The 25,560-nt window shown below is 39.8% G+C and overlaps 1 protein-coding gene across 22 annotated transcripts in view; it reads left to right on the top strand.

The window, feature by feature from the left end:
- Window positions 1-25,560, top strand: part of LOC123759141 (protein polybromo-1) — a 98,400-nt gene that overhangs the window by 13,005 nt on the left and 59,835 nt on the right. For 9 of the 22 annotated variants that reach the window (XR_011229358.1, XR_011229359.1, XR_011229367.1 and 6 more), the window contains exons 4-14: window positions 1,386-1,634; window positions 3,943-4,077; window positions 4,414-4,434; window positions 4,964-5,140; window positions 8,191-8,444; window positions 10,725-10,936; window positions 12,079-12,197; window positions 14,350-14,514; window positions 17,922-18,125; window positions 22,174-22,341; window positions 24,076-24,297. Coding sequence is in view for 10 of the 22 variants with exons in the window: in XM_069329025.1 (XP_069185126.1) it covers window positions 1,386-1,634; window positions 3,943-4,077; window positions 4,414-4,434; window positions 4,964-5,140; window positions 8,191-8,444; window positions 10,725-10,936; window positions 12,079-12,197; window positions 14,350-14,514; window positions 17,922-18,125; window positions 22,174-22,341; window positions 24,076-24,297 (1,926 nt within the window). In the remaining 12 variants the exon portion in view is untranslated. The remainder of the gene's footprint in view (window positions 1-1,385; window positions 1,635-3,942; window positions 4,078-4,413; window positions 4,435-4,963; window positions 5,141-8,190; window positions 8,445-10,724; window positions 10,937-12,078; window positions 12,198-14,349; window positions 14,515-17,921; window positions 18,126-22,173; window positions 22,342-24,075; window positions 24,298-25,560) is intronic. The other 13 variants (XR_011229363.1, XR_011229364.1, XR_011229368.1 and 10 more) reach the window with 3 other exon arrangements.

Here is a 25,560-nt window from a genome sequence, read left to right as displayed (position 1 = left end):
GCAATTGGGTGAGTGGGTAGCATAAGAGACAATGTAAGTTTGAAGCACAAGGTAGGAAACTATGGGGATGTAATTAGGTACTTTTTGTTTTTTCTTTTGAATAAAGCATAGCTTGGATAATTTTTTAATTCATTAGGGAGAGAGTTCCATAGACTGGTCCTTTTATTTGCATGGAGTGTTTGCATAGATTTAGTCTGGCTCTGGGGATATCAAAGAGATATTTATGTCTAGTGTGGTGTTCATGGGTTTTATTACAGCTATCAAGGAAGAGTTTCAGATCAGGATTAGCATTTAGGAACAAGGTTTTGTAGCAATGTAAATAGCACAAGAGAATGTGTGGAGTGAGTATATGTTCAGCATGTTTAGGGATTTAAACAGAGGAGCTGTGTGTTGCCTAAAGACAGTTTGTTATAATTCTGATACTCTAGCAGATTTTTGCTGGGTGATGATGGGCTGGAGGGGTTTTGCAGTGGTTGAATCCCATGCACAGATACCATATGTTAAATAGGGATAGAATTGGGTCTGATACACAACATTCCCAACATGAACCAGAGTCCTGGCTTTGTTGCTGTTGACTCTTCCCTTTCACAGTATATACTCAAATGTTCTAAACCTTCTAACAAACGTGACCTAACATAAGCGTAACATAAGCCTACCCTTCCTTTTATCTTCCTTTAATCTTTCTTTTTCTTTCCCTTGTTTTCTCTTACGATCCCTTCCTTATTCCCATTATTACCCCCGTTATTTCACCTTGCTTTCTGTACCTGTTGCCTTGCTTCTTCTTCCTCTAAGATTTCCTTCTCCTCACCTCTCTCTTGCCTATTTATTGCCTTTGCCTCCTTCCTCTCATCACAATCGACGTGATAATGGTCCAGGACGGACCGAAACGTTGTCATTTCTTCACTTTCTAGTGTGTGGTTTGGTCAACAGGGATAGATTAGTGAGTAGTATAGTGAAAGGAGAGAAGAGTGAGGAACATAATATATGATTTTTTTTATGCTGTGTGTTGTATGTGGGTGCTGAAGTTTAGTCTCTAATCTATATGTAGGTCAAGGAACTTTCCATCATTTTTAATGCTAATGTTAACATTGTGTATTTGAAGGTGAGTTTGGTTTGATGATGATTTACCTCCAAATCAAATTTAGTAGATCCGTGCTATGTTTAGCGTGAGTTTGTTGATTAACATCCATGAATGGCCTTTTTTTTTTTTTAATTTATTATTTACAATATTACAGTACAGTACTATATTTAGTGTGTGGGGGCTGTTGTTTAAATAGATGAAGGTAGTATCATCAGTAGCAAATAGTATTATATTTCAGTATTATGCTGAAAGGCACATTATACATAATTTTGCTTATTTTCCTTTTGTGACTTATCACTTGCAGGTTGACACAATACAGTATATATTTGACGCTCTGAGAAACAAGAAGAAGGATGACGAGACATATCTGTGCGAGGCGTTCCTTCGTGTTCCACGGAAGAAGACGGAACCTCAGTACTACGATATGATCAAAATTCCAATAGACATGCTGAAAATCCAGCAGAAGATTAAAACAGATGTTTATAATGAGTTGGAAGAGTTTTGCAAAGATGTGCAGTTGTTGGTGGACAATGCCAAGCTTTATTATGCCAAGGTATATTGTAGTTGAAATTTGTTCTCCTGTTAGGTTTACTTACAGCATAAGTTCATCATGTGTGTATCAAGGTTATTTTTACAGACCCTGCCAACCTCAGAAATGCTTTGTCGATGTTAAGGTTTCCATGGCAAAAGATTGTGATTCAAATGTGTCTGAGAAAGGTGAGTATTTATGTACAGTAGAGGTTTTTGCACTTCATCTTTACAAAATAATATCATTGTTAAATCTTGTTTGTATATACACCATGATGATCATTTTGTATATCATTATAAACATGTTTTGTAATACATAAATAAATATCAAACTTTAGTTAACCCTTAGACTGCGCATTATACCGCGAATATAGGGAGCATAATAGCGAAAAATATTAGAATTGCGTAAAAATAACTTAATGTTAAACAAATCTCCAACTTATTGACTTCAGTGTCATGAAACTTTCATCAAAATATTTTCAGAAATTGATTTTGATTGATTTTTTAAAAATAAGAACAGCTCCTAATAACTGGAACTGAAGGATTATGCAGTAATAAATAGATGCAAGCACCTGTCCGATGCTCAGAGAAGAACAATAGTAGTAAGAAGTGTCCACAAAGTGGATATGCAGTTGGTGCCTTTATATCATTGCTGAGTAATACATAATAACACAAATAATAATGAAGAACTATGTTAATATGATCTATTTTGTTATATGCGTATCTTATAAATGCATTGTCCAATCCGGACAATACGAACCCCTGGAAACCATTGTAGTTTGGCCACACCACCAGGATGCAGCACCACTGAGAGCAGTTGGCTTCCACGCCAGCAGTAGTCAGCCAGTTGCCTGATGTTCACCTGTGTGGATAGCTTTTTGAGTCACAAGCCTTATGGGTCCCAACTGATTCTAGAGAAGTGTTGGCCATCCCTTGGACTGTCCTGTGGTACCTATTTTCTTGTGTATTGTTTAAAGTTTAGTAATAGCTTCATGTACATATGTTTAGAAGCCTGACTTGTTATGTGGACTTTGGTTACTATTTATCTTAAGTTGTATGTGCTTAGGGCTGCCCTTCCCTTAGGAGCTTGTTTGCCAGTGCCCCCACCCTGACAGCAACTTCTAGTGGGTTTGGGAGTTTGTCCCATGGAGGCCAGCCTTCTGTGTAGGATGCCTTGCCTAGAGTAGTGCAAGGGTAGGGAGCCGGTCGGCCGACCGGACAGCACGCTGGACTTGTGATCCTGTGGTCCTGGGTTCGATCCCAAGCGCCGGCGAGAAACAATGGGCAGAGTTTCTTTCACCCTATGCCCCTGTTACCTAGCAGTAAAATAGGTACCTGGGTGTTAGTCAGCTGTCACGGGCTGTTTCCTGGGGGTGAAGGCCTGGTCGAGGACCGGGCCGCGGGGACACTAAAAGGCCCCGAAATCATCTCAAGATAACCAGGGTAGTTCAAGACTCCTCTGGTAGGCTCTGATGTTGAGGTTATTCAGGGGTTATTGTTTAAAGGGTGCACTAGGGTTCACATGCTTGTACATACAGCATGCCTCTAATGCCCTTTGCAGCTGCGTTCATCTTTTGGTCTGCACTTGTAAACAACCCTCTTTGTATTTTCTTTGGAGCTTGACATGATTTTTGCCATACTCGAATGCTCCAGTGGTGAGAAGTGGGTGTCATCATGTATACTTCGGTGGTACTGTACATCCTTTGCACCACTGGAGGATTGCTTGCTTGCTCTTGTTCTGCCCAAGGACATGAGCATGTGGGAGCATGGAATGCCTCCAAATACATGGGGGTTTCCATAGGCCATTGCTCCTTGCCTCTCTGAGGGCGGGCCAGGCTCTGGCTCGTGGTCCTCAGTAGGCTGAACTCCAATTGACTGATGCCTCGGACTACTATAACAAATATCAGCCTGATAGTTCCAGGAAGTCTCCAGGGCTCGCCTAGAAAATGGCGTTTCATTACTTTCAATGCTGGTTTTTTGTCTGGAGGGTGATTGTAAAGAATCCCCTGCTCCCTACACCTGTGTGAGGGGCCAGGTTCTGACGCTGGTCTCTGATAGGCTATTAAGGACTCCTAAAATTGATGCGACTTGTGTGGAGCGATCTCAATGTAGCTAGCTTAGGGAGTCACCAAATTCAATTAGAAAATATTTAATTACATTCATAGCTGGTGTTTTAGGGGGCTTGGCAGTCCTTATTCAACACATCACATCCATTGTAGCTATAGGTATCTCTCTATTTGGAGAATGACTTGTATAATGATGTATTAAGCTAGTTGACATTTACTCTTTATCATGTTTTCAATAGAATTACTCAGAAATATCTTTGGTTTTAGTCAACAGATGAGTACAAAGATGCGTGTGAATTGTGGGCGATCTTCATGGTGGCAAAAGATCGAGCTCCAGACGAGATAAACAAGGAAAAACTTCGGCAACAACAGATGGAGGAGGAAGAACGACACGGGAAGAGGGTATTGTTAAGTGTATTTTACATTACTTAAATTATATTTAAAGTTTTGAAAGATTGATTATTGAATCATATATACTGGGTATCTATATAATGTACAATATTGTATGTCAGCTTAAGTTACTGTGATTGTTTTTGATCCTTTTAATATAAAGTTTTGCTTGCTTGAGCCTGGTATATTGACCAAGTACTGTACATCTTCCTCAATCAAATTTGGTTGATCAATATTCTATTGTCATATACATTATTGAATAAAATTGTAGATGTGTGCATTATTGTACACTATTATTGTACTTACTCTGTACCTATGTATTAATATGCAAGCACATCTTCTAAGCAGCCTGAAAGAAAAGGAGAAAAGGTAAGTTGCTTTTGTATTTTTAATTACATTTACAAATATAGTTTTGTTTTAACTAGTGAGGCTTGGATAGGGGAACCAGTGATATTGGCTTTGATTGGTCACAATTAACGGTTATCTTAATACTGTATACAGTTCTCTGTTCTACGTTCAGTCTTTTGGAAATCCTGTAATATAAAATGTACTGTATGTGAATGCAGTTAGCTGCCGATACATATTAGAACATTAGGTTTGACTGAGGCCATTGTCTTGAAAAGATTAATATTTGTCAGTTTGAATCCAGTTGCCATATGAGGAGAAATGTGAAAACTGTAATGCTTGTGTAATATAATGCTCCATATTTAATTATTCTTGAGGCAATACTTTAGTTTATTGCACATACAGTCTACTAAAGTTCATTCCTAATACAGTACAGTAGTTTGAATGTATATTCTTTTGATCTTTACTGAAAGTGGATTTTGATCTTTAGTGAAACTAGATTTGGTCTTCCTTATTTATTTCCTCACCGTTTGCTATACTGTATTTCTTACAGCGTGGACGACCCCCCAAGACGCCGCTGGCCATGTCGGCACCCATGATTCTGGAAGAGGATGGTGAGCCAATGACAATGGAAGATGCTATTGAGGAACTCTTTGGGGCTGTAATGACTGCTATGGACCCTGATGGTCGTTTATATTCGTATGATTTTCGGCTCCTTCCCTCAAGACAAGTGAGTTATCATACAAAATACATATTTTATTTGAATGAAATAAAAACTTAAATTGATCCCTTTTATCTATCTTTTAAGTACTTGCTCAGTTGCAGGCGATGAGTCAATAACGTGACTAAAGTATGTTGACCAGACCACACACTAGAAGGTGAAGGGACGGCGACGTTTCGGTCCGTCCTGGACCATTGAGCCGACTTGAGAATGGTCCAGGACGGACCGAAACGTCGTCGTCCCTTCACCTTCTAGTGTGTGGCCTGGTCAACTCGCTCAGTTGTATTTGTGGAGGATGAACCATTTCTCTTGAGCTTTTTGTCTGTTGACTCTTAATCGACTGGTGTATTGGTCCCAACTCTGTATTAGTGTATTGGTCCCAGTGTATTAGGCTCTTGTCATATGTATATTTAAAATTGTTTATGGCATTTGCTTCCACCCATTCATAGCTTAGCACAATTGTTCAAATTGTTCCTATTGTTCACTATCATGACAGTGAAAAACTTACTTCTGATGTTTGTGGCTTACTTGGGTACCTAATTTCCATCTATTCTACCTATTTTAAATAATCTGTCCTTGTTTTTCATGTATATCCCTGTGGGTATTTTGTATGTGGTGATCATGTTTTTGTTTCTTCTCCTAAAGTAACATGAGGTTTAACTTATCTAGTCATTTTTTGTATCTCATACCTCTCAGCTCCTGGGACTAGTCTAGTGGCATACCACTGAACTTTCTCCATCTTCATCTTATGATTAATGAGATATGATCTCTACCCTGGTGCCACATATTCCAGAATTGGTCTGACATAAATGATATGCAAGGTCCTGAATGACATTTTGTTCAGGATCCTAATGGCAGTTCTTATAATGGTAAAACTTCACTATGCAGCTGCTGATATTTGCTTGATGTAGGATTCTGGTGATAGGTTCGGTGTTATTTTAACCCCCCCCCCCCTATCTCTTTCTCTGTCTGATATGAGGAGCATTTCCTCTCTTATGAAGTACCTTGTGCCCAGCCTCCTGTTTCCAGTACCCAGCTTTGTTACTTTGAATTTACTTAACCCTTAAACCTCCTGTCATTCTCAAATGATTAACCCATAGTGTTCCTCTCATTTTGACTTGATTTAACATGCCTCTTATTAATACTTAACGTTCCTAAATATTTTGTGTGGTTGTCATTCTACACTAGAGACCTCTGACAATAATTTGCCTTCTTGAGAAAAAATCCTGAGAGCCTTGGCTATTTTCCTGGACATTATTAAAAATATTGGCACAATTTTAGGTGTCATCATCCATTTATGGATGCCTATGCTCAGAAACATTTACAATGAAAAATTTCAAGTAATTTTATGGGCCAGGAAGACATTTGTGATAGAAGAAATTCATTACAAATAGTTTATATGAAAATTTATTTTTAGAGTATTGTCATCAGCATTTCTTCGCCTCACTACGGCCAAACTAAAATACAGTACAGTAATTAGAATTTCATTTTTGTTACATCATAAATACAGTAAATGTTTTATGATGTATAAAGGACCTTTATTCATCATTACCGGGTACCGACTGTACTACCGGGACCCTTTAGAAGGTCCCGGTAGTACAGTCCGGTTCATTCACGATACAAAGTTGAAAATTCTGGGTTCAAATCCCGGGGCAGGACAGAAATGGTTGTGCAAATATCCTTTCACCTAATGCCTCTGTTCACCTAGCAGTAAGTAGGCATTCAGGAGTTAGTCAGCTTGTTGTGGGGTTGCATCCTGGGGAAGGGACCTCGATATAAGCCTAACATATATGAATACACTCTGGCTTCCTGTCCCCTGACACAATGAATTATTATTATGAATTATATATAAATAAAAAAAAGAGAGAGAATTTTGTAGAATTTCTTTTATGTGTATTAAGAAAGGGACATAAAAACAGTGTGCAGTTTGAGTGTTGGGTTGAATTCAAGAAGCCACTTAAGAGACCGGGCCGCGGGGACACTAAAAAGCCCCGAAATCATCTCAAGATAACCATATTTTAATTTTGTCCTGGTTATATTATAGTTTCTTGCAGTCTTCCATCGTATTTATCCTTATAATTTCTTGAGGGGTCAAATGGTGGCTCCCTATAGCTTGCCACACTGAGATAACTCCACACACATGAATCACATCAGCCCTAGGAGTCCTTAATAGCCTACTTTAGGCTGGTGTTTTCCAGCCCCTCAGTCAGATTCAATCACAGAGAAGTTCTGTCCCTGTTGCTTGGAGGCAAGGTAGGCTTCCATTGTAGCTGAATTCTTGGGCTGTAATGCTTCCTTTGGTCTTCACCACTTCTAGTTGGCATTGTTCTCAGTTGTTTTAGAAGGGTGCTTCTGTTTTTTTTTTTTTTTGCGTCTAACCTTTCATAGTTCTCATTTGATGATGTGGGGGGACATCTGGCACTTTTAAACTGGTGACCCAAGACCCCCTCCTCTCATGTTGGGGTTCTTGGGTCATAAGTCTATCCTGCAGCTCTGTTCATTCATTGTAACTTCGTTAGACTCCGGCATAGTAGATATAACCCGTTTTGCAGTGGGTGTCTCGGTTATTTCCTGTTCCCAAGCGGGACTCTGCAGACTTATGGTACATTCTTAACCTCACTGGATTGAATCTTTTCATTCCTGGTCTGACCTTTTGTTTGACCACTTTAGCTCACGTGTTTCTGGTCTTGCAGGTGGATTCCTGGTTGGTGCTCCTTGATCTTCAGGATGCTTACTTGCACGTCCCATTTCACCTGAATTTCAGGAACTAGTTAGTGTATGTTAAATGGTGTCAAGCTTACAGCTTTTGGGTTATCCTTTTCGGCTTGAATTTGGTGCTCTCTGTGAGGGGGGGCTAGGTTTTGAGCTATGGTTCCTTTTAGTTTTTTAATGACTTGCAAGAACTTGATATGACTCGATAGGTGGGAAACTGACCAGAGCAGCTAGCAACAAGGAGCCATGGAAAGCCCACAAGTAAGAGGCATTTCAATACATTTAATGTTATTTTTGTTTTTTTAAAACAAAGTCTACTCGGGTAATAAAGTTGTTTTTATTTTCAGAAATACCCAGATTACTACCAGTTGATTAGCCACCCAATTGACCTGAAGATAATAGCACAGCGCATTGTGTCAAAACAATACAAAAATGTTGATGATCTCGAGGACGACTTTTCTCTCCTGTTTAACAATGCATGTGCCTTCAATGAACCAGGCTCCCGAATCTTTAAGGATGCCCGCACTCTCAAGAAACTGGCACAACTACGGAAGGGTGACCTGCTTCAAATTCTCAATGCCAAGAAAAGTGTTCGTCTCAGGTAACAAAAAAAATATAACAATGGGTTGCTTGTAGTTGATGCTAAATATAATTTTAGGCAAGCTTTCACTGAATGAATATTTGCTTATGATTCACTTCATAAGGTTTAATATAAAGAAAACATATTTTACTTGAGGGGGGGAGGGGCTAGGAGAGAAACATCACTGGCTTTTTAGTTAGCAACTAAGTAATATTTCTCTTCTCTGTAATTCATTCTTGAAAGTATTCATTCATACCTTTATTTTATTATCATATACATATTAACTTTGCTCTCTCATTTACTTTTTTCTTAGACTCATGATTGTATTTGGGTTAGGTACTTATACTAAACATCCATGTCCAAATTAGCTCACACTTCTTACAGGGGTCAAAAGTATCTAAAAGTTAACCCCTTGCCAGCTGGCGTCACTATCATACCGAGTGAAATATGAAGACCAATATTTTTGTATTTGTGAACCATTTTCTGGGTTGGCCTCTGCAATAGCTCCTTGAAGCTTCAGTACTGATACCACTAACCCTGCAGATTGTACCTGGCTTCTGAGATGTGTATGGGTCTATGGGGAACAAAGACTAGAATCTGCTTCTCTTAATGAGGTAAGAGGAGAATGGGGATAAGAGATAGATCCAAAACTGAAGGAAATTAACAACACAAACTAATGCCTGGAAGAAATGAAAAGACAAAAAATGCAAACAATAGCTGGTACTGGGTAAACCACTCTTACAGCTACCACCCGTCTACCACCCACTTCCCTCACGTGCTTGGTACTGTTTAGGTTGTGTTGCCTCTTTTGATATCTCTCTGCTACTTTTTGAAGCCAAGCTTATGCATGGCTATTACATTTTTGTCTTTCATTGGAGGGCTACTTTGCAGTAAAGGCACCCTGTAGCAAAACACTGGTCCAGCAAAGCCTTTGGGAGATGCACCAAGTCACTACTAATAAATGGCACCCCCCAGAATTGGACTAGCCCAAAGGAAGACACTAAGCAGTCCACTAGGAATGAGCAGTATACAAATTTGGTGCACAAATGTAGATGGCATTACAAATTATGGGGTAAAACTGCAAGAATGGGTGGCAGAACTGCATCATCATATCATCACAGTTACTGAGAAAAACTGACAAATGTAAAAGAGGAAATAATCACCAAAAAGGTAGAACTAGACAAAACTGACAACAGCAGGCAATGATAAACAAAACAGATCACATGACACCCAATAGAGAGAAGATGGAACTCACAACACAAATGTAAAGAAGCAACAGAATGGTTCATACCTCTCAGGAGGGAAATGGAAGAAAGGAGAAGAGCAAACCCATGGTTCAACAAAGTAAGGAGGAAGAGGTTATCTTGAGATGATAAGAGGAGGAGAAAAACAAAAAAAGTAATGAAAAAAAGCATGGGGACATGGGTACTGAGGCAGCCAGGGGATGAGTACACTAAAATCAGGAAGGCAGCAGAGTAGAAGTTTGAAAAAACATTAAAGCAAAGAGCTGTTGCACAGCCATATATTGAGAAAAACAATGGATTATGACAATGGAATGTGGGACCCAGGAAGGAATATACTTGGAGAATTACAAAGAAGTGTGTGTGAAAAACTCAACAAGAGGTTCCAGGAGGTCTACAAACTGGAGTTAGATTGGTGTCTGAGCAGGGGTGACAACAGATAGCCAGAAACAACACTAGACAGAACTGAAGTTAATGTATTTGACGGACTGGGGGCAAAAGGGTGATAGTCAGAGAGGATACGTCAGGCTGCAGTGGAAAGTGGTGTTCCACAGGGTTTTAGATCATTGCTCTTTTTAATTTATATAAATGACCTCACAAAGGTAATTTGCTCATATCCATTGATGCATATTGATGTTTGCTGATGATATGAAAGTTAATGAGGAGAGTAAGAACTGCAAGAAACCCTTGACAACTTCAGGAGTGGACAGACGAATAGCTGCTGGAATTCAATTCAAATTAGTGTAAAGTAAGGGAGATGGAAGGGAGAAGCTCAGTCCCCACAGTACCCTTGGGGACTGAGATCTTCACGATTGATGGACCGGATTTGATTTTGTTGACTATTACACATTGGGTTCTGTTAGTCGGGAAATTGTAGATCCATCTGCCTATTTTTTCCGGTAATTCCTTTTGAACGCATTTTATGTGCAATAACACCATGGTCACATTTGTTAAAGGCTTTTGCAAAATCTGTGTAAATTGTACTAACTGTAAAACTGTGAAAACTTAACTGTGTAAATTGTGGGTTGCAAAAGATTAATTATTATACATTGTGTTTCAGAAGTAAGAGGAGTATTAACAACAAGAATTGGTCAGTATTAATGGCAGAATTGGAGGAAGGCATTGAGTTGCCACTGCCTGAAGAGGACAGTGGAGGGACAGAGATGCCTCTGGGTGCTACTCATGAAGAAGAAGAAAGTGAGGAAGATGTTGATCCAGACAACCCTCAGTGGCAGCTTTTCCTGGCTGCCAAGAATCTGTCTTCTCCTAATGGTAGGTTTAGGGTACTGCCCCTAAAGGCAGGTGTCAGGTGCTGCTTCTAATGGCAGGTGTTGGGTGCTGCTTCTGATGGCAGGTGTCTCGGGCGCTGCTTCTAATGGCAGGTGTCTCGGGCGCTGCTTCTAATGGCAGGTATTGAGTGAGGCTTCTAATGGCAGGTATTGAGTGAGGCTTCTAATGGCAGGTGTCTGGTGTTGCTTCTAATGGCAGGTGTCGAGCGCTGCTCCTAATGGCAGGTGTCGAGCGCTGCTCCTAATGGCAGGTGTCAAGCGCTGCTCCTAATGGCAGGTGTCGAGCGCTGCTCCTAATGGCAGGTGTCGAGCGCTGCTCCTAATGGCAGGTGTCGGGTGCTGCTCCTAGTGGCAGGTGTCGGGTGCTACTCCTAGTGGCAGGTGTCGGGTGCTGCTCCTAGTGGCAGGTGTCGGGTGCTGCTCCTAGTGGCAGGTGTCGGGTGCTGCTCCTAGTGGCAGGTGTCGGGTGCTGCTCCTAGTGGCAGGTGTCGGGTGCTGCTCCTAGTGGCAGGTGTCGGGTGCTGCTCCTAGTGGCAGGTGTCGGGTGCTGCTCCTAGTGGCAGGTGTCGGGTGCTGCTCCTAGTGGCAGGTGTCGGGTGCTGCTCCTAATGGCAGGTGTCAGGAGCTGCTCCTAATGGCAGGTGTATTTCCATTCCCCCTTTGTTCCCATTTTTGTTGCCCTTCCCATCTTTCCTTCTTGCTTCCTTTGATTTTTCCTCCATCTTCCTCCTCCACCCCCCCCCCCATTCCTTTCCAATATGAAATTTGTAGAGTTCTCATAAATGTATAAATATGTATTTGCATATAACTACTACACCACATAGATTAATGTACTGTATATTAATCCTGTAAAGGAAACTTTGTTCCTCTGCTACAAGCTATGGTATTAACAATAAATTACTTCCAGGAATATTTTCATGTGAATGACCTAAAGTTGTCAAATAATGTGTGACTTATTGTTTGCTGTGACCATCATAAAGTGATAAGTGAAATAAAGAATATGCAGTACTTCTTTAAATAAATTAATGTACTTCTGTATCTTGTAAAAGAACTTGGACCACAAATTCAGTAATTTGCTATTTTCTTATTGTCAAATTTACTAATCAACAATTTTCTTATTGCCAGATCCCAACTACCAGCTAGTTGAGCCCTTCAAACGCCTGCCCAATAGACGGTGGCATGCTGACTACTACATAGAAATTAAGAACCCAATCTCCATGTCACAGATCAGGAAAAAAATAGTGGTATGTTTTTTCAAGTTGGAATAATAGATCAGATATTGTTTCTGATATCTGGCATTTAGTGTATTTTAATTTAGTTTCATTACTATGTTTATAACACTGTTGCTTTACAAAAGTCATTGCCCCATAGAAAACAAAATTTAGCCTCGGTTTCAGAGGTAGCTTGAAGTATTTCAGATGCTGCATGTGACTCATGCCTGAAAAATTCTAGTTTTAGTTAAATGATCATTAAATTCTGGGGGCTGGTTTATGGGCAGGTGTACCCATCTCAAGGTATGGGGCAGTGCAACATCACATCAGGTTTTGTTTTTCACATCTATACCATTCCTGTGGTAATATTCCACCACCATGTTACTTTGCTACAGTCTCCCTGCCTGTAAGGATGTCAGTTAACATTGTTCAAGATGGTGTTTGTGTGTTTGAGCCCCTTATTATTGAGTTTTTTTGCTTGTACTTTATAATTGGGCTATCAGATGTATGGTTATTAATGTGTGGCTTGCAAAATAATGGAGTATTTTATGATGTATGCATATGTGTAAATTCTTTTGGCTTTAAATTGTGTAGGTTTGTGCATGGTATTAGTTGAGAGTTTTGTTGAGAGATATCAGAGAAGATTGCTAAAGGTCACTATGGACACAAGTAAAATAGTAGTGGTGGGGAGAGAGAGAGAGAGGAAAATTTATAAATGGTGCTTTTCTAGGTAGTGGTTGATCTCCTTAAGTGTCTAGATTCATTGTTTGACCAGATAGATTTGTTCATGTGTAATTGGAAGTAGATTAAATTGGGGAGGAATGTTGCTGGTATGGCCTGAGTGAGAAATTTAGATTAACATCCATTTCTGCTGCTCAGTGATGATGTTCATTTTATGTTGAACTTTATTTAAATTATACAGCTTGGTCTATTGTAGCATTCTATTGAATGATATAAATTCTATTGAACCTGTACACAGAAGGATGGTGTAGTTAATCTCAGGAATTAAGAACCTGTCATATAAAGTGACAATAAGAATGTATAATTATCAGACTAGAAAAGAGAAGAATATGGGAAATGCTACTCAAGTATCTGCTACTTAATGCTACTTAAGTATCTGCTCATCACCAAAATGGTGATGAGCAGATACTGAAACAGTTGATTGAATGTGAACTGAACTTGATGAGTTATAATGAACATGATTAGGCAGGACCAGTTAGACATAGGGAATGAGCAAATTAAGTTTTATGTAACTCATAAGGAATGCTTTACACTTAGGAGTTGTGAAACAGTGAGGTACTGCTGTGGATGATTGCTGGGGTGTTATGGTGCTTGCTCCCTGTGAATATATACTGTATTGTGTAGAGCAGGCATGCCAAACTGAGGGTCCCCCGAGGGCCATATAGGTCACATTTGTGTTGTGAGAGCCACACATGACAACTAAATGAAGTCATTTAATAAATATTATTGCAGAATATAGTATCCTTTGTATTACATAGTAATATACAGTAGTACTACAGTATCCTTTGTTCAGGGCCACGTGTGCTTGCAAATGGCCGCATGTGGCCTTTGGACCGCATGTTTGACATGCCTGGTGTAGAGGATGTACTGAATGTATGGATTTTTTTTTGTGTACGTTTTAACTGTTTCCCATAGGCCAATGCTCCCCTGTCATCACTGTGCAAATACATTCCTACCCCATGAAAGTGGGAATTGATGTTTGTTAGTTTTTTTGTAAGATTTTGCTAGTAGGTGTGATGGCCAACAAATAGACTAAGATGTAGTAGTAAAAGTAATGATGTAGATGGTGTTTATTGATGCAAGGGGAAATCCTTAACTTTACTAGCTGTTGTAATATCCCTTTATTCAGTTATTAATGAATTGATATAAATTTGTCAAAAGTACTAGGGCACCAATAAATTTGGTAATACCATCTGCAAGGAAATTTGCAGATGACTCCTAATTTAGTCTTGCTTTTAATTTGCTTTTAATTTTTCAATCATGAGTCTGCCATGTGACTGATGTGTAATTGTAGTAGGGATACTCCTTGTGATTCCCCTCAGAAATAGACTTTGTGTCTAGTGTAAATGTATGCAGCTAGATAATCATATAAAATGAGAGCCACATGGGTTGTTAAATTATTTAAAGTAAAATAATAGATCTGATCATAACTTGTAATTCACAGAAGGGAGAATACCGCTTCATATCTGAGATGTTAGATGACTTCAACCTGATGTTTGACAATGCTCAGCAGTACAATCGGCCTGATTCAAGAATATACCGTGATGCTGTGAAGCTGCAAAAATATATACAGAATAAAGCTGAAGAGATAATAGCAGTGGATGAAGAGGTAAGGATTACCATTTGAGTAAATTGTGTTTACAAGAGACTTGAGAGATGAGTTGAAGAAAGTGCAAGTCATTATTGGTCAGGCGGAGTGATTTTTTTCTATGGAGGCTTCCACAAATTTGTGTGAGAGCTGCGAGGCAGTGGAAATTAAGACTGGAAAGGAGATAAGAGCTGAAGTATGAGACAAACCCAGTTAATCAATGTTTGGGATGTTTAGGACGTACTTCGTGCAAGAGTTTTGGACCCTAATTCTTTGTCACACCTTAAGTTTTTACTTGAAAACCTCGCTTCAATATTATATTTACCTCTTGAAATTACTCACTCATTCTTTTTACAAATTAAATTATCGTTTAAAATTACTGTTTGCATTTTATTCCTTTACTAAATAGGATGTAAAGTTCTCTGAAAGAGAGCAAATAGTAAACAGTACCAGGCACTGAATTTGCTATTTGTTTTGTATCCTGTGGAGGAGCAATTTATATCATAGCATCAAAATTCTGTCTTATCTTGTCTGTAAATAATTTTAGAGCTTAGCTTGGGTTGAAATCATTTAGTAAGAATGGTTGGAAAATGTATTGGTTGTAGTCAAGGTCATCGCACCATTGCCAACTGTGTTCTTTCTTAAAGACTCGCTATATTCCTGCAACTTCAGCACGAATATTTTGACTGAATTTATGCAAGCAATTTTTTTCAATTACAATGGTACCTCCCATTTTTTAATTTAATCCTTTCCCAGAGATAGTTCGAAAGCTGAAAATTCCTTGAAATTTGAAAATGAAATTTTTTTCATAAGAAATAATGTAAATTTCATTAATCCATTCCACACCCACAAAATTATTAACTTAAAAATACATTTTATACATACTACTACTAATATTTTGTACTACAGTATATACAAGTACATCTTACCTTTATTGAGGACTTGTTTGTGTATGGAAGACAGTGAAGGGGGGGTAGGAGGAGAGGTGTTAATGTTTGGAAGGGAAGTCCCTTCCATTATAACAGCAGTGATGACATTTCTGGGAGTATTCTCTTATGTTTTGCAGGCATACCACTAGGACCTGGTTGTGGCTCACTGCTTGCTTGTCTTACTAAGGATCTGTCTATAGACACTTGTTTTTCCCAACGTTTTAACACTTGTGTGTAGTGAGACATCACATTGTCTCACTATGAATCATCTCTCCGTTTTTTCCTCTATTGTCATCCTCACAACTATTTTCTTAGATTGAACTTTACTGCTGACTTTCTTGGAACCCATGAGTGATGTATAATAGAACTTTCATGTTCAGAAACCAAAAAAGCACAAAAACAATTAAATTCTTCACAAAGAATTATAGGCAGTCATTACTGGGTGGGAGACACTGGTAAACTGAAGCGCACCACGCACTTGGTTGGCTCATACGTGTATCAGCAAACTTGAGCACCGAGTTTGATATTATCATGGCTAAATAATACCAGTTACATATATATTTTGAAATTTTTAGGCAATGCTGTGGTTACATACTGAATAGCAGTGCTGTTAGCTCGTGTTGCATGCACCTGCCTTGGTTGCTCACTTAGTACAGAGGCTTTTACACCCAGGAATATTACCCACAATTTTTTTTTTAAATGGCGTCTGTTTACTAGAACCCTGAGGAAGCTGATCTGAATCCCATGTAACCGCGGAACTTTTAAACCTTACGCGGTACTCCCAATCATTCATAGCTGTGGTGCGCTGTCCCGCAATAGTTACTGATCCCAGCTATAAATGTAATTGCACCCTTTTTAGGGGTTAAAATATAGTAATGTGGTTGGTCAAAGGTATGAAGACTTCCCCTTACCCTGGTCAGACGCCAACCATTTAACGAAATGCCAGCACAAACATTTTTCTTCGTTTGTTGCGAAGAACATTTTTAATCCGACTTCTATTTGGGCATTTTATTATTATAATTACATAAATATAGAACTCTCAAAAATGTGTACATATCAAAACAAGAAAATAACCTTTCATGACCTTGCATTATTTGTGTGCAGTAGTCTAGATGGTGGTAGGCAGCTACCTGACACCAGCCCTTGGACACATTTGAAAGAATTTTATCAGTGTCAGAATAGTGCACAATGGAATACAGTGAGAAGTTAAGTGGCAAGAGGCAAACTACATACACAACTTGAAATGTAGATAAAACAAGAGTCCAATAGTTTGTTAAACCTATGCACCAGTCTATTAAGAGTTGTAGCGCATTACACACAAGTACAACTAGTAAGTACATAATATTACTTGTACTACACCACTTTTTCACTATTCTATGTGCTATTGTACTCGCTTAATTGTAATGACACAATGAAACTTTTTCTTCTATATTAGCATCATTAGCCTCTTTATACAGTATAGATGTTGGCATGTACCGGCTTAACAGATGGCTTTAATAGGGATCCTCCCTTTTCCCTCAGTATCTTCCCTCAGCTTATTGCATTGGCTGAGAAAGACCAGACTAGCTGTGCAACGCACCTGTGAGTGTGTCCATAAAAGACTTGGTCCCTTGTAACTCTCCCTTTCTCTCTTCCTGGGGTGGTTAGAGCCTGGGGCTCAGTACCAACCTAGTACTGAAGCTGCTGCCTGCTCACAAAATCAAAGCAATAGAGTAAAATAGGTCTACCTCCTTCGTAGCACACGTAACTACACTACAAAAAGAAAAAAACAATGTAGTAAAAGAACACAATAAAGTAGCTGTCACAATTGCAAGAAAAATCATAGGCTGGTTAACAAAAATCTTTCAAACGAAAGATGTGAAACCAGAGATAGTATTTTTTTTGACAACATTATTACTGTTCAGTCTAGGGTAGAATATTGTTGCACACTAATAGCCTTATTCAAAGCTGGAGAAGTTAGTAACCTGAAGAACATGCTGGAAAGTTTACTGTCAAAGTCCATTCAATGAAATGTCTTTATTATTAGGACTTAATCAATCAATAAAATTGTGCTCCTTGGAGTGCAGGTCAGAGAGATTTTTCATAATTTACACCTTGAACATATTTAGAGGGACTGATTCCAAATCTGTACTCTGAAGCAATTAATTCCTTATGAGACCAGAAGTGCATTGTACACACTTATGGGCAAGTGTGTACAATGGCTCCATTTTAAAGTAGGGGTACAGTAGGTACTCTTAAGAAATAATTTTGAATAAAGGGCTCAAGTCTTTTTAACACCATTTCCCTAAACATAAGGGAAGTTTGAGAGTTTACACAGCTTAGGGGTGAAAGTCTGTCCTGTGTTCCAAAATGGCATGCACCCTTTCCTAGCATATTCCAGCAGTTCTTCAACCAGTCAAAGCAGATTTCATGCTTGTTTAATAATTACCTTGTTGAAATGTATAAAATTTGATTAAAATTAGTTTTGCACTCGTGTTAAAAACTAATATTGTCCTCCAGGATTCAGACAGCTATAGCGATGACGATGATTCGCAGTCCCACAGCAGGCGTCGTCTGGGTCGTCCTTCCAGACCTTTAACATTTAAAAGGCGAGCAAAGATCCTGTTTAAGACCCTTATGGACTACATGACAGAAGATGGCCGACAGCCTATTGTTGCCTTTATTGAAAAACCAGCCAAGAGGGATTACCCAGACTATTATGAGGTATTGTAGTCTCTGATTACAAATTTGTGTGTTACATTACACTATTGTAAGTCTCGAGGTCTATTAAATGTTCAATATTTAATGGGTTGAAAAGCCTGATTTTTATATGCTGAGCATTGGCAACAGACACTCTTGGTTAGCTGTTTTATAGTATAATAATATACTTCATATAATTTATAGTTTTCATATAATTTATAGTTTTATTTAGGGAAAAGTACATACATTCAAAATGAGTTACAGGCAGAATGTTGGATTTCTAGATATAGCAAATATATACTAAGCCTAAAGCCACTAGTGTGCACAGCATTTCGGGCAAGGCCCCCCCAGCGATCATGGGTGTGTGAAGATAATTTTTTTTGCATTATAATGTTTCTATTTTTTCTGGAGGAGCTTGTGGTGGCTTCATGAAACTATCTTGCTGAGATGGCATTTCCCTGCTTAGTCACATCAACAATGCCTGACTTGCTGGTTGCAATCCAGAACTTGAGCCCCTCTCTGAGGCACAAGGAGTTGAGGATTTTTATGATCATCCACACAGTGATTTACTCAAAACTAGCTCGAGGCTTCTGCTCCCACCAATGAGTCAGTCCTGTCTCTGATGTCTAAGGAATCTCCGATGTCCAATACAATCCAATTAGTCTGGCACTTCTTGCATGACCTTGTCCTGTTGTTTCTTGAATACATTCACTGTTGTTTTGGCAATATTTCTTATGCTGCTAAGGTATTGAATAGCCTTGGACCTCTTGATGTTCAATTGTTCATGCAGTCTGTTTCTGATTGTGTCTATAGTACCTCTACTCATCACTGGTTCTATTCTGCATTTTTTATTATGTTGTTTACTTCAGTATGTTATTTTATGGTGCAAATTTGGGATCTGGCCTTACAGTATCCTCAGTGTACAGTGTATGCATTATGCATTACCTCTCATCTACTTTTTTAGCAAGTACATTTTAAAAACTTTGAGTAATGCACACAGAAATCACAACAGCGTGATGCATCAACTGAACAAATCCACAAGGGCCGTGATGAGGGTTCGAGCCTACGTCCGAGAGAATCCCAGATGCTGCCTTAATCGACTGAGCTACGACGTGGTTGTTATAGACTGAGGTTGTTGACTGAGCTACAACCATGTCGTAGCTCAGTCGATTAAGACAGCGTCTGGGATTCTCTCGGACGTAGGTGAGTGCTGGTTCAAATAATTTTGATACTTTGTCTTATGTGTGTGTTGTCGACGAATTTCAATTTTGGCTGGGCGTCTTGTCTTGTAATGAGGCTTTTTCAGAGATGACCACTTTGATGGAGTGGTTGTTTTGTATTTGTTGTTTGTGGCTTAGTGCTACTGTGGATGCCCCTCTGTTTTTTTTTTTTTTAATCAGATTTTTGGAGAAGTTAATTTTGCATGCAGTTAGGGTACACATTCAGTTGGAGGGGGTTAGGGGAAATGATTCAAGGACTGCCTCAAGGTGACCTTCAGTGATCTGGACATCAATTCTGGTACCTGGGAGTCACTTGCTCAGGGCCACCCAGCTTGGTGAAGCAAAGTCATCACAGTGGCCTGTGACAGAGAATAGATGGACTGCAGAGTTCCAGGAGGAAACGCACTACATGCAAAGCTAAAGAAACTTCCACCACTACAGCAGCACCCACTCACATGTTTTATGTATGGGTGAACCTTCTGGACTCAGATTGGCCTTGCCTTCCATCTTCTGACACAGAGCCACCGATCTTCGACCTGATATTGAAATCGTGGTCATGTTCGAGTCCAAAGGACTATCATCATCAAGTTTGCTCCTCAGTTTTTTTTCCAGCACTTTTGATGTAGTGCATTGAACCTCTTGTCCCACTTTGCTCTTGGCTTAGACGCATCAGATCTTTTCAGTTAGGGGCTGATGTTGCACTGGGTGTAGCTGGGCTTTCTCTGGGAGTTGCTCCTTCTATGTTGGCAGCAAAAATAAGTGAGCTTATGATTCCCACTGAGGATCCACTGCCTTTTGTTTCTTGGGTTAATATTGACATACATCCTTTTTCATTGGAGGGACTCCCTTCTGTCTACACTGATGACTTGTGCATAACATAGCTCTGCCCTGGGGTCTTTTTCTTGGTGGGGCCACTGGGGCTGAGAAGGAGTATCCATTGGTGCCCTTCAACATGTCTTAGTCTCTGGTGCCCTCTGAGAAGGCTTTTTTCTCTGGGTAGAGGATCTTGTGTTATCCTCAGTTGATGTTTGAACTGAATTCTTAGGCTGCTCCCCTCTGTATATGATTCTGGGCTCCATCAGATCCTCATGTATTGTATTTGTGGAGGTTTCCGATTTCTAATCTTTTGCCCTCGTCAGTGTGGGTAAATTGTTTTGGATCCTCCCTCGAGATCATGCCCTTATTGCCCTGATGGTTTCGGCTTCCTTTGAGTTTGTGTCTGCCATGGCACTTTGGATGACTTTTTTAGGTGTTGGATTGCATAGTTTTGTGCTCTTTTCCTGAAGTGCAGCTTCTGTTCTTTTGACCCTGGTGGGTGGGTACTTCATCTGTAGTCTTCTTCTTTTCTGGCTGAGAGTGAGATGGCTGTCTCCCAGGGTGCATCATTTGTTGTGTCCGGATGCAGCTGTCCATTGTTGTTTGGATGCCACTTGAGGTGCTCCAGTTGACATGTTTGTGGACCTGGTGTTCTTGGTCCTTTTTTATATGCCCATTTGCCTCATGTTGCCAGCAGGGTGTCATAAAGTTCAGCCAGCCTGCATTCTACTCCCCTCGGCCCCATGATCTGCTAAAGCTTTGTCCAATATGTTTGTGAATATGTCATGGACTGATAGTCAGGCTCTTGGGTTAAGGCATTCAAAAAGTTTTGGTGACTCGTTACCTAGCTAATGTGTTGGCACTGTACCATCACTGATTCCTCCTCTTGTGCTCTTGTGGGGGTTCTGACTTCTGCTCTCCTTGGCCCCTGGTGAGTTCCCCCTTTTTTGCTTCGTTCTCTGTGGTGAGATGGCAATAAAGAGCCAGCATAGAGCCCTCATAGTAAGTCGTCATTGAATGTAATGAAATGTATCTTTCTGGTGGTTCCTCGGGGGCTCCCTGGACCCACCCTTCCCTTTTTCAGACTTGTCAATTGTTGTTGGCATGTTGGCTCATTACCGAGTGGATCCAAATGACTAATGCTAGAGCTTCATTGTGTTGCCACTTGCTGGTGGTTACTTGCTATTAGTGAGTAAACAATTTAACTATTGGGTGTCTTTTTTTTTTCTGAATTGTTTAGTTGTGTTTTGCTGTTGTCTTTTTGTATTGCTTCAGTTTTCTGGTGGCATATTTCTTTGTTAGGGTGATCATGAATTACCTGCTTTTTGTGCCTGGAGGTGGGGAGGTAAAAGCCTACTGATGACAGGTTTAGCCTCCTGTCTTCAGTAGGCTTTTAATGACTCGCAAGAACCTTGTGTGACTTGGTATGTTTTTAGCTAATAGTGTGGTTAGCAACAGGGAGCCACCGAGGACCCACCAGAAATAGATGTTTCGTTACATTCACCACAGGTTTTACCATATTTTATTTTTATTTATTAGACTAATGTAGGTGGGTATTACGTTGTCACTTGTAACATAATCAGACATATCATCACTGATATCGCAAACCATTTTATTTAATAAAAAAAGAATACAGGGTAAATGTAGTTATGGTGTGTTAACCAGTGAAAGCTCTAAGATGGGGACTATCTCTTTGTGACTTTTTATACTTGAAGTATGACATATTTCGGGAAATTTCGTGTAGATTTCTGAATAATAACGTATCTTATGTCAAAGGAGGAATGGGCTAATATATAGGCCTCTTGGTAACAACACTGAGAAGCCTTTACATGCAGGTTTTGGCATTCAATCATTATCAGAGTAATAATTGCAGAGTCTGTTGTCATTGCAAGTTACATGAATATAAATTTAGTGCATAAATAAGAAAAGATAAAAATAACTTTTCATCAGCAACTTGCAAAGTTGGAAGGAATATCCTCTTAATGAACAAATTAGTGTGAAAAATTGAGGAAAGTTACCTTGGTACTATCATTCAGGTGATAACTCAGCCTATAGATATGGAGACCATCGAAGGCAAGATCAAGGGCGACAGGTATGCCAGCGAGGACGAGCTCATCACAGACTTCAAACTCATGTTCCGCAACTGCCAAAAATACAATGAAGAGGGCTCGGTCATATATACTGATGCAACTATTCTGGAAAAGGTGAGTGCACTGTGCTTTGAGTTAACGTTAACCCCCCCCCCTCCCCCCCAGTTTTAACACCAAAGTTCTTTTGACCATGATGAACACATTAGTGCCTGCTGCTTTTAAATTTTCAGTGATTTTAGCTCACTATTTTATTGCTACTGGAACTGGAGAGATGTGGCATCCACAACTTCTTGCCGTGCACTCCACTTATCACCCTGCATACAATTATTTTCGTATTTGCCCATCTCTTATTCATTACTGTGCAAATTTCCACTGGTCATATGCTATAATTTATTAGGTTGGGCTCTATTGGATTCATAACTTTATTTCCTTACTTCAGGCACCGTTTCCTGATTTAAACCTGTGGACTCTCTTATTCGTCACAAAATGAGGATATTATTTTAATGTTTTATGTTCCATATCTGATTTGATGTAGACTTTGTATACCTAAGTACAGGACCTTTCCTAATTATAATACCTTGAAATGGTCTGCATTTTTTAGAAAGTGGGGTCCATGGACCAAGCCCTTGAAGGATCTGGCTGGCTACTTTTCTCCATTTCACCAACAATTTCTTTGAGTCTGACTCTCATGTTCTCTTTCTTGTAAGTGCTTTTACACAGTCCAGTATACTTCCAGTTATTCCAACTTTCCCTTCCATCTTGTACACAAGTCTTTTGTTAGGAATGATATCAAAGGAGGTCCCCTTCTTTGAATATCTGTACTATGATCGACATTTCTTAGATACCTAGGAGTTATCCAGATATTTATCTCTGTAGTTTCCTTCAATGGGTGTATCGTGTCTGGCTTTATCTCCTGAGGAATGCCCCTCTTGGTTGCTTCCTGAGCCAGAAATTGCATCTGTCCAGGACACTTACATTCCAATCAGACTATGTTAATTTGTGCCCCACGGTGAGAACGATTTTTTCAAATGATCTTGCCACCCAGTTTGGGGATATTGACATAATAGGTAAAGTTGAATTCACAGCAAATGTCTGTAAACACTCATCATTTCTCTGGCGTAGAACCTTACATTTTTCGGCATTAAACTACATTTGTCACATCTTTTGCTCATTTTAAAAATTGATCGAAGTTGTCCTGTAGCAGTCTTGAGTCTTTATCTGAATTTATTTCTTGCCCAATTTTAAAGTCATGGAAATATGCAAAAATTTATATTTAATCCTATGTCTAAGTTGTTATAATGTATATTGGATAAATAATAGAGGTGCCAGTTTTCTATTTTGACTTGACAGTGTTTATACTGACCCTCTATTTCCCTCTGTTTTGAAATAACAATGCCCTAGTCAATTTGATATTCCCTCCACTATCATACTTCAAATATGCAGGAAAAGAATTGGAGTAAATTTGTTAAAATACTGAAAAGAATTTTAGTAAAACTATACTATTAATTACATAATTTATCTGAATGTGTTCGATTAGCATTTCCAGTTATGGATTCAAGCAATTTTCTTGTAACAAATGTCAGACTTATTTGCTGATAACTCAGTACACATGATTCTATTTTTCCCTGCTAAACATTGGTACCATATTTACCATATTTCATAATTCTGGTACTCTACTTCACTAATGATTTATTAAATATGCAAACCAATGGTTTACAATTAATTTGTTGACCTATTAAGCCATGGGGTGTAAATGCCTTATAAATACTTATATTAGCTTATCATTAGGCTTTGGTAATTTATTAGCTACTGTATTGTATGAATTATTAATTTATTTGTCTATTAAAGGTATTGATAGAGAAGATCAAAGAGCTCAACCAAGGTGATGGAAGCATAGTTAAAGGGAAGGTGTACAAACGAAACAAATTCACTTCGTATGTCTGTAGTTCTAAACCCACTATCAAAACTCTGTACAATGCTGTTCGTGATTATCGGGATGCTGAAGGACGACAACTGTCGGAAGTCTTCTTGAAGCTCCCATCGAAGGCTCTGTACCCAGATTATTACGAGGTGAGTTTTTGGTGTGGTGGAGTTGGTTCAAATTATTTTATGGCAATATGTTTGAGTTGTGAATGGAAAAATTGCTATAATTTTTTAGAAATTAAGTATTACTGTACTGCTTTTCTGTGGGGAGCCCCTCCGGCTTCCCGGAGCTTACCAGGCTGATAGGTGTGTATTAGACTGTGGTAACAGTCATGTGTATGGAGTTCTATGCCTACTGGGAACCACATGCCCAAACCTGGCCACCTCAAAGAGGCACGAGGAGCAATGGCCTATAGAAACCCCTATGCGGTTGGAAGTATTCCATGTCTACCATCAACCGGGTCAGGCATCCAGATAGGTAAGCATCCAAAAACAAACCCCTATTCTGGTGAAAATATTGCTACCAAAAGCCGCCGAACAAGTGGATAGAACTCCACTATAAGAAAACGAGCAAATGAGCATGACATCACATGTCGCCGCGCCGCTGTCTTCGCAGCTTCCCCCACTCCCCGGGAGAAGGAAGTGGGAGCCCTAGGGTCCCTACACCGGCTATCCACCCATCAGTTCTGAGGCTGGATGTCAAAATAGGCGAAAAACCGCCAACCAAAGGGAGGGAGGGATGCCGGGAAGCTTCCAGGTCTCATCCCAAAAATGGCATTTCATTACATTCAACGCTGGTTTTCTGGGGGGAGCCCCTTCGGCTACCCGGAGCAAACTTCCCACAGAGAAAAAACATAGGGACTTACTTGGGAGGTGGTCGCTGCTCACTCCTCAACTCGAAGTCAAAACAACTGGCTGCAGCTTCCGACCCAAGGCGACACAGGCCTGACTAGGCCCAGGAACGTTCACTAGGTAACAATCAGCCAGGACCCTGTTCGACCGCCAAAAGCCCCGTGCCTGAATGTCCCCCAGGACATGTTGCCAAAGACGGCAGCAAGAGCAGCGAAATACGTACGTCATGGACACGGGGATAGACCGCAGGCTGGCTAGTCTTAACTCTGTGGACAACTTGGAAGACCCACACCTGCAAACAGGGAAGAAGGGAAACCGGAGCAACCCAAAATGCATCCCTGGACACAGAAGCCGTGGCATGCAAATAACGGCGAAGAGCCACAACCGGACATAAAATATGATGCACCTCCGGCCTGACCAACCAAGCATCAACAACCCTATAACCTGCAACATGCATCATACACCACTTAGCTACAGTATTACAATTACACTTATTTCACTTGGATAAAATTACACTTGGGTAATTACCAGGATGAATACCACACAGTTAGTTATGTG

The sequence above is a fragment of the Procambarus clarkii genome, chromosome 22, assembly GCF_040958095.1.
Source record: "Procambarus clarkii isolate CNS0578487 chromosome 22, FALCON_Pclarkii_2.0, whole genome shotgun sequence".
Lineage (NCBI taxonomy): Eukaryota > Metazoa > Arthropoda > Malacostraca > Decapoda > Cambaridae > Procambarus > Procambarus clarkii.
Note: the sequence above shows the minus strand (reverse complement) of the source record. Positions and strands in the feature narration are given on the sequence as shown.